Raw genomic sequence first — 13,307 nt, forward strand, 5'->3', positions numbered from 1 at the left:
CAATCACGAACTGAGACAGGACCCTACTCATTTGAGTTATTGTTTCTAGAAACGGCTCCTGTCCCCCCCCCCCAAACCTGCCTCTCCTCCTGGGTGGTTACTTGTGCATTAGTTGTGTGTGTACGTAGACCTGTGTGTATCCACGTGTGTGTGAGTATGTGTGTGAAGTCGTGTATGTGTGTGTGAACGTGCGTGTGTGTAGGACATGGACGCCTCCGACCAGGAGAAGCGGATAGCTCAAAACCGGAGCAGCTGCGCCGAGCCGCCAGCAGAGGACGGTGGGTGGTGGTGCTCCAAAGGCTTCTGGTCCAAGTTGAAAAAGGCACGGACACCAAAAACGGTCAAATGAGAACAATAAGCAAGCGTGATTGCTCAAAAAAAAACACAAATAAGCAATTGTTGAAATGCAAGAATATTAATGAACAACAAATGAGCTATTTTCGGAAAAAATGTCCTGTTTGTAATGCTGGAGAATCAAAAATCAAGATACTACGGATAAAAGCAAGAGATCCTTAAAGAGGCATAACAATTTTGTATCGAGATAAAAAAAAAAACTACGTTTTGTTACAAAAATTAGAATTGTTTACAAGACATTTAAAAATATATGAATAATTTTCCACATTACAGTCAAATCTCAATAACTCGAATATTCCTTTATCTCGAAGTTTTCATCAGATACCAAACTTTTGAGACTGTTGTGAAAATTCCCCATAACTCGAACTACCAACAACTCGAACGTTTTAGCCCATGGGACTTCGAGTTATTGAGAGTTGACTGTATTCCCTAACAAAGAATTAGTCTACTTATCTTCTGTTTCAAACACAAGTGACATTTCAATGAGGCATGGTCATGAAAATGCTTCATTAATAGATCAAAATATAAATGGAATCTTTCCTGCACTCAGAGTTATATTTTTACTTTCATAACTTAAAATCATATCTATTTAAAAACAGGATTTTAAAAGAAATTTTTAAATTTGATTAACGAGACTACTGTACTGTACATTGGTTGAAATGCACTTCTTAATTTCACTTCAACAGCTTTGTCAAAAATGTTTATTCTCCGTGGGCCCTCACACCGAACATAGCCTAACAGTAAAGCAGACCTGTAGGTACTCAGAAAAGTAATTTTGCATTAAAGGTGCACTGCTTGGCATTCAATTTATGGTACGAGATTTGGCGAATCATATAATATGTATACAGTATAGAAAATATGTTTAATCATCCAATGATAAATATAGAATGATAAGTGTTCCTCATCTATTCAGCAGGAAATTACTAAGATTTAAAAGATATAAATACGGCACAGCTCCAAAGACTAGTTTTAATCATTAAAATTTTGTACAGTATTTATATTACTTGACAAATATCACAAGAATTTACAATTAATATACCTGAATCAATGGAATGCATGAGCTGTATTTGAATGTTGAAAATTTATTTAACCTGAGAACTAATGTTCGAGGATGAAGGAAATACGAATGAAATTCAGGTAATTGCAGGACTAGTAGAATAAACCTTTGTATTCAACAAGAGAAAATAACTTATAGTTTTTTTTGCACTTGGTGGTATAGTTTTTTTTTTTTTGTACTAATAGTGAGACAAGTTTACAACATTATTTTTTTATACTCAAAGCTAAAAAATGAATAACTGAAAAAAAAAATTAATGGTTTGTTTATAAAAATTCCATTATTTGATTTTTTTAACGGGAATAAATGAAAATTCAAGAAATATTATACATATCATTCAATTTTACATGGGCAAAACTGATGTAAACATAACGACTATAAAGTGTAGATTAATGACGAAATAACTTACGATGCTTCAGCAGCTCGAGGCATAAAATTTGTATTCCTCTTTTTTACAAGATGGCTTGCACAAAAAGAAAGAAAAAGTTGACACAGCATCACTTTTCAGTACTCTTTTTTAATCTGATAAAATCATTGTGGTCATACATGGCCGTCGTGACACCCTTGAATATCGTGATTTGACATTGACAACCGATTTATTTTTTTAGCTCTGTAGTTGAATGTGGAAGGATATAGAGGGATATTTCCTGCTCCTTGCATTCTTCTTTATCATCATTATTCGTTCATCTACACGCACAACAGCTTGTTAGCATTTTTCTTCACGAAAAAACCTAATTTCGACAGCTTACGCCACGCTCCCAATACCATTAACATTACCATGTGCGTTTGTTTTGCATAAGGAGCCGTATCCGCGGTGTTCTTCTTCTCGGCGTGAAAGTATCCCATAGTTTTACTACTTTCGGCTGAACAGCTTAAAAACAGCACAACGTTATTAAAAGGGGAAGAAAAAAAAAGAAAACGTGAAATTCTTTGTTTACATGTAACTATTAAGTTATCCGAAGTTCAATTTTAAAGAATTTACCGGTGTTGTGGGATTTTGATTAGTGCTAAGGAATATAATCGAATTAATTTCTGTGTCAAAAGGTTCAAATTCTTGTTAGTGAATATTATAACGATGTGATAAAAGCAAATCCTTCGATTAGTAAATAAGATTGTGTTTATAGAAAGACAAAACAAAATTTACATCTTATTTTGCATGCAAAAGCTTATTTTTCTTCATTTCTTTGTTCTTAAGCATCTTCGTAAGGCATTAAAAGTTGAACTTTTCCTTTCAAAGTACAAATCTTGAGCTTGCTTCGCCTACGTATTAAGAAAATAAAATTTTTTCCGTGACATAATATCCACAATTCAATAGGAATTCGTATTTAGTATTTATATCAACTTAAAAATCTTTATCCCATACTATTTTTTAAATGCGTTTAGAATATTATTTCACCATAACGGTTGAAACAGATTTTTGCACTGTGTAACACCAAATCAATCTTGTTTGAATTGTAAAATTTTTTGTACAAATTTGTTTTGGCTTTGATTTATAGTCTCAAAATATTCTGTTTTTCAAAACAACTTTTAACTTGGAACTGAGAACATCTTTCAACTGATGCTGTAGTAAAGTGAGCAGAAAATATAAAACATTTTGCTTCTGTCTGAGTATAAGTATGAGGCTGGTGTCAACTGTCTTCATTCATTCAATTTACTTGTTCTTAGACCCACAAGTTATTTTTTGTAGCAATTGTTGAAAACTACTTATTAGCTTACTATCCCTGAAGTTTTAAATAACTCAAAAGGTCAGAAACAATTTGTGGTATTGTATTAATTTTGCCCAGGAAATAAAAACTAATAATACTGGATTTTTCTTAAAATTTTATCCATATTATTCTTAGGGGAAGCAAAAATAAAAGTGAGTTTGTTCTTTAAAAATGAAATAAACTTAATCACGAATTACTTTTAGCTTCAAAACGAATTCAGCATTTTCATGCTTATCACGTGACACCAACTTAAATAGTAAACCATAATTGATTCTAATAATTATATTAGTAAGAGAAGTTCATTATGTTTAAATTATTAGTTTGCATATTACTAAAATGCTTTATGGATGGGAAGTACAAATGCATCAATCCTAAACTAACGTTTCATTTTAAAGGCAATGAGTTTTGGAAAAAAATTAATTGTTTTGTACGTACACTCAAATCTCAACTAATGTGACAAGGGATGCGTTCCGAAAACTCTCTTGCCTAAGTTGAAATTTCACGTTGTGGAAAAGGGTATTATACGAATTTTTATCTGGGGTCAATTACAGTGAAATACATTTATAAAAACACTTAACAAGAAAAATCGGTTAAGATGAAGTGATATAGCGGTTCGGAAAGTACCCTGTGCTTTTTACCCGTAACAGGGGAGGTGAAAAAGTAGGACGTGAGGTCTCTGAGACCGTTCTATTTAGAAATTTTTAAAAAATCGTGTGATTAAGACACATTCCTGTAATTTCTCTTGGATGTTCTTTGAACTTTTATTAGCATGGGGAAAAAAATTTATTTTTGAATTTTGAATCGAAATATACTTTTTCTGAGAAAATTTTGCTAGAGTCTTAAGGTAGGAAATCATATGCTGCAGTAAATTACTAACTACTTGTAATAAAAATAAATCAATTATTTATTAATGATTTCATTGTTATTCTTTAATATATAAAGAACATTTTAGTACCAGAAAGTTGATTATATCAAGGTACAGAAACATTTTGACAGCCCTTCAACTATTAGTATTTCACATTGTATTTCAAGGAATAATTCAGCCTTCATTGTCTCTAGAACATCGTTGCATAACAATTGTGAACATTTCAAATAACTGTCAACCTCATCTATAATATTTTGCATTTCTTCGGCATAGCGCGGATAAGATAAATGAACCTATATCCGCGGTTTCAACGTTAAGAGCGATGTCTACTAATGCCAAAAATTGTAACACTAAAGGTGAGGTGCAGTCTCAAAGACCGCTTCTAAAGAATGCAATGAAATTTACACCAGATGCACTTGCCTAAAGATACCGATAAGCAAGGGAAGTGTTCATGGTCACAAAACAAAAAGCTATTGGATGGAAAAACCATTCAATCGAACTGAAAATGAAATACGGGTGATCGGATGAACTTTTGAGCAGTGTGTGAGACTGCACACCCTGTTAAGGGTTAATAAAGATCTTTAAACACAAAATTCTTTCAACATGAAATATTTTATCAGTCCCTTCAGTTTTGTGTTAAATGCTTTCCACTGTAAAATCATTTCTTCAGCAAAATGTTTTTGATAAAAGCATCATGTTTTAAACTTTTGAGGTTAACTGATTTAATATCTTTTTTTCAGCATCATGGCTGAAACTGATGAAGATCTCACTATTCCTCGAGCTGCAATGAACAAAATGATTAAAGAATTGCTGCCTCATATACGTGTCGCTAATGAAGCTCGAGAACTCATTTTAAATTGCTGTACTGAGTTTATTCATCACATATCAACAGAGTCCAATGAAATTTGTAATAAGCAACAGAAAAAAACAATTTCAGCAGAACACGTTCTTGCAGGTGAGTTATTTGAAAGTTAATTTTTTTACATGGCAAGAACCAGAGCCGTGTCCAAGGGGAGGGTTTTAGGGGTTAAACCCCTACCATTGAAAGAAAAAAAAAATCGGAACTGATGTGATATACCCCACCCTTGGCGACTTTTTCCTGTTGGCGCCAAGAAAGCGTCGCCAAGAAAACGATGTATGACGACATACGTCATACATCGTTCTTAGCGATGCTTTTTTAGCGCCAACAGGAAAAAATCAGTTAAAAAAACATGATCAAAGCACTTCAGAACACAATATATATAAAAACAACATAAAAGCACAACAAAAAATATCACGAATATATGCTTCAAAAATGTACAGGGCCGGGGTTTTTTGTAAACATATTAAAATACAATGAAATAAATTATTGTATTAATTACAAGTCGAAATTAATGCATTAATTTTTTTTCATCATTTCTCCGGGATACGAGCCCTCGGTCTCATAGTACTTTCGTAATGAGACCTCGGCTCGCCGGCCCTGCCTCGGTCTCATTACGAAAGTACTATGAGACCTCGGGCTCGCCAGGACCTCGCTTCGCTCGGTCCGTTATCCCTCCGACTGTTAATATACATTACAGTCGGAGTATGGTCACAATTATGTATATTTATGTATATTATGCATATTCATGTGTATGTACACCCAAGGGTGGCTCCTTCCGTTCAGTGTACAATAATGACAGTTTTAAGTGTGAAATATGCACCATTATTGTGCAGATTTATTAATAAAATTCAGCATTTTTAAGAGTACAACCGAAAGAACTTTCAATTGTTAACTTAAAATTCAGTACCTAAAGGAGGCACGTTAATGTCTAAATAATTCGTGGGCATCGATAAGGATTAACTTTTAGAACAAAATAACCAAACTATTTTTGTAAAATTAATTAACATACAGTAAAAATAAAGTTAAAAGCTACAAGAACCCCTCAAGGATTTGTAAAAAACAAAGGATTTCCGAAGTGAGAATCTTTATGTGAATTCTAAAATAAAGAACTTGCCTTTTTATGGTATAAATCCTCACACTCAGTCCAAAACAAAACATCGTCTGACAATGGCGCGTTATAGATACACACCACGTTGGAGTTAACTTTTAATTAACCTTCAAGTTTGAAGAAACTAGCATTTTCTAATGTTTTTACTTCAAAACACCTGAATCTAAACTAACACAAAATTAGCATTCCTGCAAGGTATATTGCACAAAACAACACGTATCTCTCCTGCGTAAAACCAAGAACCCAAGTAAACAAGTTCGGACAAGTTTGCCTTCGCGTTGCCAACCACAGGTTAGTTTCACCAGGGATGCCATGCTTAAAAATTTATCGCCTCATTGGCGAGAAAAATATTTCAATTTTGTGCAAAAAATCGGATGTCGCCAAATGGGGGGGGGTATATCACATCTGTACCAAAAAATCAATGAATCATTAAACGATTCTCCAAAACGTATTTTAAGCTTTAATTAATTTTAGAGTTAAACTCTGATACAGTATTCAACCTCTTTAATATTTCCCCATGTTTAACAATTAGTATTTTCCTCAATTGCAGGATTCCCAAGCCCCTTCGCTTCTAAGTGCTTGAAAAAATTAACGACGGAGGAATGGCTGAAGAGTCCGGCAATGCTGTAAGCATGCAGGGGAAAATTATTTAAAAGAATATTAGACAATGACGTAGCCCCACCCCCCCCACACAAAAAAAACTTAGGGGCAGGGAAAATGGTTTACTTTGCTTACTGTTAGGTTTTTTTATGGTACGCCTTTAGTGTTGGATGAATTAGTCGTTTCACACTTTAGAAAAATGTTTCTATGCGAAACAGCATTTTTTTAAAATAAAATTTTATTTTCATTAAATTCCTGTTCAAATGTTATTTGATGGAAAAACAAAAGGAAAAAAAAAAGAAAGAAACTAGCATTAGGTGGCATAAAAGAAATATGTGTGCTTTTACAAAATCTTCAACTGTACAAATAATTTTTCATTAAAAAAAACGCACAAAACGTATTTAAAAAAAAGCCTAGTTATCGAACTAAAATGAACTATTCAACACGCGTAGTTAGTTTTTCTTTGAAAACGTAAGTTACAAAGGTAAAAAGTTTCAACCCCTCCCTTTATGAAATCCTGGACACGGGCCTGGCAAGAACACTTGAACAAAATTTATCTGTTGTTTTTTATATTTGTATTAACAGGGGTCTGGCCAGAGGAAATTTGGGTACGTTAACGGACTCTTCACAAAAATACGATCACTCAAAACGGACCCTTCACAAAAATATGATCACTCAAAATGAACCCTTCACAAAAATATGATCACTCAAAACGGACCCTTCACAAAATTCTGATCAACCGAAACGGAGCCTTCACAAAATTCTAATCAACAAAAACGGATCTTTCACAAATCATTTATTGTAAAAGCAATCTAAAATCAAAATAACGGCTAATTTTTCAAGAGAAATGTCCGCATATTCCTGTGATGCTTACTGTTTCTTTTATCACAGCAGAATCAAAATAGCCGCCAACGATGTTGTTGGTATAGATTCCTCTGAAAATGTTATTGACCTGCAGCTTGCTATCAGTGGCGTAGCTAGACCCGACTTTCGGGGGGGGGGGGGGTTACTTTTATATATATATATATATATATATATATGTATATATGTTTATGTATAATCGCTTGGAATTTTTTCCTTTTCTTCTTTTTTTTTCTTTCTCTTCTCTCTTCTTTTTCTCTTTTTTTTTTTTTTTGAGACTAACTTTTCGGGGGGGGGGGGGTTTTGTCCCCAAAACCCCCCCCTTAGCTACGCCCCTGCTTGTTATTGCTGCCTCAGCACCTTTCTCCCTCTGCTCTCAATCTAAACAATAATAACACATATCAGCGAATTGAACTTGGTACTGTTAACAAATAGAATAGCTGTAGGGTGGGGAAGAAATGTGATTAATTCAGATGTGGTTACCAACTATAAAATTAACATTAACGCTAAATAAATGTCTAGTAAACCTTTTACGGGGACTTGGAAAATATTCCTAACATTTTACCAGCTTGGCAATTTTTGCGCCTTTATGATGTGATGTTTAGTGTTATCTTGAGAAGAAATTATATTAGTTTTGAATTTTTTATGCTAACAGGGGTGCTTGGGTACCGGTTATAAACCGGAATTCCTGTATTTTTTCCTATGTCAAATCGGGAATTTGGTATTTACCATTGTGTTACATCTCCCCACCTCTTTTTTTTTCTTTCTCCGAATTTTCGGCGAAGAGATCGGTGATTATCAATAATATTCATCATGTAAACCTATTAAAATGCAATTCTAAAATTGTTTTACTTAAATAAACTCTTTTATTTGCTGTTTTTTTTTTTTACTTTTGATGCCTTCATTTTGAAAAATGCGATCTCTTTGCATCTGGATTGACAATGGAATCTTACTCATTTTTAATGCTAACTACGCTTTGTTATGGGGCAAACAAATGAAAATTCTCTTTTTTAGTGAAATCATTAGTTTAAGCATAATTCTGCGTTCTTTTAAAAGTGTCTAGAAGGTTCGATGGTTTAATTTTATTTTTGCTTCAGCTATGTCTATAGACATTAACAATATGTTTATCATTAACCTTTAATATGCAGTTTGAAGAGAATTTTACTGAAATAAATTCTTTTATATGCCATTTTTATACTTTTGATGCCTTCACTTCAAAAATTTGAATCTTTTTGCATCCGCTATGGGAATTGAATATTTCGCATTTTTGATGCTTACTACGCTTTATTCAGAGGTAAGCAAATAAAATTTATGCTTATTTTTTTTTAAATTGCAAATTTCAAAAGTTTTAAACGAAATTCCGTGCTCTGTAAAAGTTTCACGCGCCAAAAAGCTAAATATTGAACCGCTGCCTGAATTTAATTAGGTTTCAACTATTTTAAGTTTTAACTTTCTATACAACATCTTCAGAAAAAATTTCCAGTACAATTTTCCAAGATGTGGAACGGTATATAGATACTGACACATCAAGGTTGACCATCCTCTGGAGAATGATGCCTCTCTATTGCTATGAAAACTTTCAAAAATGCACCAGAAAAAAGAAAGAATACCACAGAACTCCCAACAAATTATTTCAATGCCGCAGTTTGTGCCATGAGCCTCCCCCCTCCCCCAACACATTTCTTAATGTTTATAAATTTAAAATTTTTGTTTGTACATAATAATTTTATTTTTCACAGAAAAAAAAATCTTTCACAAAAATCTTTTAATTTTTCACAAAAAAATGACCCTGTGAAAAACCCTGGACAGACCCCTGATTAATTTATTGAACATATGTATTTTTAGCATCTGTAACTTAATATGAACTAAATTAAACAAATTTCATATTGTAATGAAAAGGGCTACACATTTTTTTTTTTATTTTTTATTCTCCCCCCACCCTTCCCACTCCCTAGAAGTTAATTACTTATCCAGTAAAAGTTAATCAATTTATGCTCTATATTTTATACAAGTACAGAGAGTTAGTGGAAATCTTAATATGAAATGAAGTTAGAAACTTTTTTATGTGTTTAATGTACCTATCTTTTTTTCTGTAGTCAGTACCTTAATCATTAATCAATTTAAATAATGCTCTAGCAAAGCCCTCAAAAAGCTAAATTGTCTTAGATGATTTTGTGGCACAAAATGGGGGAGGGGGCATCACTCAAAACTCTGCTGGCTACCTATACTACCTTGATCAAACTAATGATGGAGTATGCCATACCAAACTAGTCACATTCATGTTCTACTTCACGGGATAAGCCTGGTAAAGTGTAAGTTATGGCAGCTAAGATAACTTCCGACTCTGTCTCTTCAACCAACAATATAAAAATCCTGCTGGAGTGGATTGCATCTTTTTGAAGCAAGAAAACAAATGTTTGCAATAAAATTCACAAACAGCATTCAAAGCTGTAAGTTGCATCATGTATCCCACCAAATCATGAATGGCTGGAATAAAAAAACAAGACTGAAAAGATCATCTCCAGTACTATTTGATGAAAATACTAGGAAAAAAAAAATCTAAATGTTGAAGATCTTATTATATTGCCAAGAACATCTAGCTATCTTTTAATGCTAAAACTTCCCTTAATATAATAGAACATTGCACCAAAAGAGACTGAAGAGAAGCTAGGAGAAATTGGAAGCAAAATTATTGATTCACTATCACCATGCGACCATATTGTATGATGTCTACGACGATATCGTATGATAGATACCACAATATCGTATGATAGATACCACCATATCGTATGACGTCTATACTGATGAATCATCTGACTTGTCTGTCAGTAATGGAGGTACTGGTCATTCTTCTCTTGCCAACTGACAGGTACAGAATTGGAATTGCAGAAGGAGCAGGTAAAGTAGCTTTAAACTTCACAGGATAATTAGTGGCACCTGAGGCCTACCTAAACTTTCCTCCTGTGCAACATTATTTTTTTCACAAACCACACATAACAAAGAAAAGATTTGATTGTTACCGCTTTTGAAGGATTGCTGTCAAAATCTAGCATGCATTATTTCACATGGGGATACACATTTATATCAAATTTTGTACCATTTCATGCAGTAGTGTTTTCTCTAGAGCATCAACAAAAAATAGGTTACAAACATACAGACATTTAGCACACTTTAAATTGTGCAAATGTTTTGAAATTTGAATTTTTTTTACAAATCTAATCCTTTCTGATAAATATTATTTAACTAGAAAATCACCCGTCAAGGTATGACGGGTGAAAATTGCTTCTTCATTTGAATGAAGCCATTGCCTGCATGGTAACATTTTAATAGTTGAAATTATAACCCTAACTCCAGTGGATTAACCCTGAACTCCAGTAGGTAGTGTTCATTGTTGACCATTTTTACGTTTCTTCATTCCTCTGAAATGACGTAGTCTTACCAGTAAAACAGTTAAGTTTCCAAATCGATTTCAGCCTTGTCACAATAAAGCCTTTCCCTGCATGTTAAACATTACCAAAACATATTATCAAATTATCATGCCGTGGCTCGAGTTCCATTGTTGAAACTCGTGGGTTACTCAATTATTAGCTATTATATATATGAGGATTACCTAAAAATGTATTTATTTATTTATTTTTCAATTTAGCTCTGGATGCTTTAGGATTTAGTTCATATAAAGAAGAAGCAGAACTTGTACTTAAGGACTGCAAAGCAATGGCTGCCAAACGTCGTCGACAGAGCACTCGTTTAGAAAATCTGGGCATTCCTGAAGAAGAGCTGCTAAGACAGCAACAAGAATTATTTGCAAAGGTACTATTAATTTACTATTATTATCGACCTAACATGTCAGACTTTAATTCAACAATGTTTTCTTTAACCCTCTCTCTCCTTTCTTTTCTTTTTTTGTCTACAAACAGTCATTTTTGAATAAAATATTTTTTATAATACAGCTAAATGTTGTTTTAAGACCACTCTGTTGCAACAACTACTCTTCAAACTACAATGAAGCAAAAATGTGTTATTGAATTAGACTAAAAGATTAGGGAACCAGCAAAAAAAAAAAAAAAAAAAAGAAAGAAGTTAAAATTATCACCATATGATGAACTTGAGAAAACTTTTATAGAATGTTTTTTGCCAATCTCGATTGGCATGTAGCCTGTTGAATGGTTACATTTTGAATGAAAAGCCCTAGAAATTTTTACAAGGCTGGTACTGGAAGGATTTTCTACTTCAAACAGATGTATTAAGAGATTTTTAAAATGACATGATTTGGCATACAGATCCATATCAAGGAACAATAGATGAGTGGAAAGAGAACCTTTCTGTTTTTAAGTAAACATTATGCTGCAAGAGATATTTTCAATGCAGATGTTCGCCAGTTCAGCAAAAAATGGAAAATTAGGGTGCTACTGTACTTAGTTTTTGTGCCTCTTTGCATCAGTTTTTTTAGATAGTGGTTATAAAGAGCTGTATTTTTGGAATAAAACTGAACATTTTTAATTAAATTATTATTCCCCCCCCCCCCTTAATCCTGTGTATAAACTATAAAAACATAGATATTTCTGAAATTCTATTCAAAAATTCACAATATGCTTTGTGATCACATGCTAAGTTTTGTTTCCTAACAGAGTTCTCTTTTCAACTGATTGTTCCTTTGTAGGCTCGTCAAGAGCAAGCCGAATTAGAACAGCAAGAATGGATGCAAATGCAACAAGCTGCTCAACAGCAACTTCAGTTACAACAGCAAAATAGTCGAACTGATGATGATGAAGAGGACGACTATTGAAATGGAATTTATTCATTTATATACTTTTGTTATCAACATTTATGTAAACATTTGTGATTCATCATTTATTAAATTGTTTTTTCTTTTAGCATTCTCTTGTTTCTATTTAACTGCCTTTGTTGTCTAATGTAAAAAGAATACTCTAACTACAAAATAGTACAATTTATTTGTTTCAGTATTTTATTTAGCTTAAATTTAAAGATTTGAAAATAAAATCAAGTGAATAATATGATGAAAAACGGGAATGAGATGTCCTCGCCGAGATCTTTCAAACCAAAGAAGTCTGTTCGAATCTGACTGTTCCCTCTAAAGTTATTGTTCGATGAATACACATTTTCCCCATCTGATAACACTCCTCTAATTTTCAATTTTTTGATGTTTATTTAATTTGTTTTATATTCTTGACTTGTTTTTGTTCGTTGCTATATTTTTGTTTGTTTTAAGTCGCCTTTCATGCCTTTATTTATTTATTTTTGAAGACTTTTATGGGAAAATAGGCTAAAAAGTTATTTATAAAACCTGAAAGTGCAGTTTTTTCCTCTTTAAATTCACTGTGGCCAAAAAAAAAAACTCTTAAAACGCTTACTCCATGCTTGCTTTTTCTTATGCAAAATTCCCCTCTGAATCTAAATATCATCACTGTTTTCCCCCATCACCCATCCCATTTTGGGAACAGCGCATCCCATTTTTTTTTTTCCATCTTAGACAGTTTCATAGCCATTTCTTTTGTTTGGAGTTGAAGACAAGACAACATTAGATTACCAACTAATATTCTTCTTGGAGGCTAAAGAGAATTCAAAGGCACAAATACGTGTAGTAAGAAAGGAGACAGAGATATTTCTGTATTTTCCTCTAAAATAAATTTTAGATAGTCAAAAATGATCTTTTTTTCTGGATTGCTAATTTTTCAACGAAAAACTAGAACCAGAGTAGCCCTCTCTTTTCCGTAAAAAATTTAACGTTATCCTTAATTAACATTGTAAAATTTTCCTTTTCGTATGTTTATTTATTTATTTTTATTTATTTATTTGTTTATTATATTTTATTATTTATTTATTCATTTTGAGCAGTTACGAATTGCTTACTATCCTCACTTGACCAAAGTTGATGT

At 32.9% G+C, this 13,307-nt stretch overlaps 1 protein-coding gene across 6 annotated transcripts; it reads left to right on the plus strand.

Moving 5' to 3' along the window:
* The first annotated feature begins 2,296 nt into the window (after positions 1-2,296).
* Positions 2,297-12,284, plus strand: LOC129234601 (protein Dr1-like). 6 transcript variants are annotated; one of them, XM_054868629.1, is made up of 4 exons: positions 2,297-2,348; positions 4,720-4,934; positions 11,057-11,220; positions 12,071-12,284. In XM_054868629.1, exons 2-4 carry the CDS (start codon positions 4,724-4,726, stop codon positions 12,194-12,196), a joined length of 501 nt encoding a protein of 166 aa, XP_054724604.1. In that variant the 5' UTR covers positions 2,297-2,348; positions 4,720-4,723; the 3' UTR covers positions 12,197-12,284. The 6 variants fall into 6 exon arrangements, with proteins under 6 accessions (XP_054724604.1, XP_054724603.1, XP_054724601.1 ...); XM_054868628.1 differs by having other exon boundaries at positions 2,311-2,392; XM_054868626.1 differs by having other exon boundaries at positions 2,314-2,464.
* The last annotated feature ends 1,023 nt before the right edge of the window (positions 12,285-13,307 follow it).

The sequence above is a fragment of the Uloborus diversus genome, chromosome 1 (genome assembly GCF_026930045.1).
Source record: "Uloborus diversus isolate 005 chromosome 1, Udiv.v.3.1, whole genome shotgun sequence".
NCBI classification, from domain to species: domain Eukaryota; kingdom Metazoa; phylum Arthropoda; class Arachnida; order Araneae; family Uloboridae; genus Uloborus; species Uloborus diversus.

Excerpts from the sequence above, each read along its gene's own strand:
- LOC129234601 (XM_054868629.1), top strand. The coding sequence starts at position 4,724 with ATGGCTGAAACTGATGAAGATCTCACTATTCCTCGAGCTGCAATGAAC. Across the intron at positions 4,935-11,056 it reads AGCAGAACACGTTCTTGCAG|CTCTGGATGCTTTAGGATTT; the intron begins GTGAGTTATTTG and ends TTTTCAATTTAG. Across the intron at positions 11,221-12,070 it reads AACAAGAATTATTTGCAAAG|GCTCGTCAAGAGCAAGCCGA; the intron begins GTACTATTAATT and ends GTTCCTTTGTAG.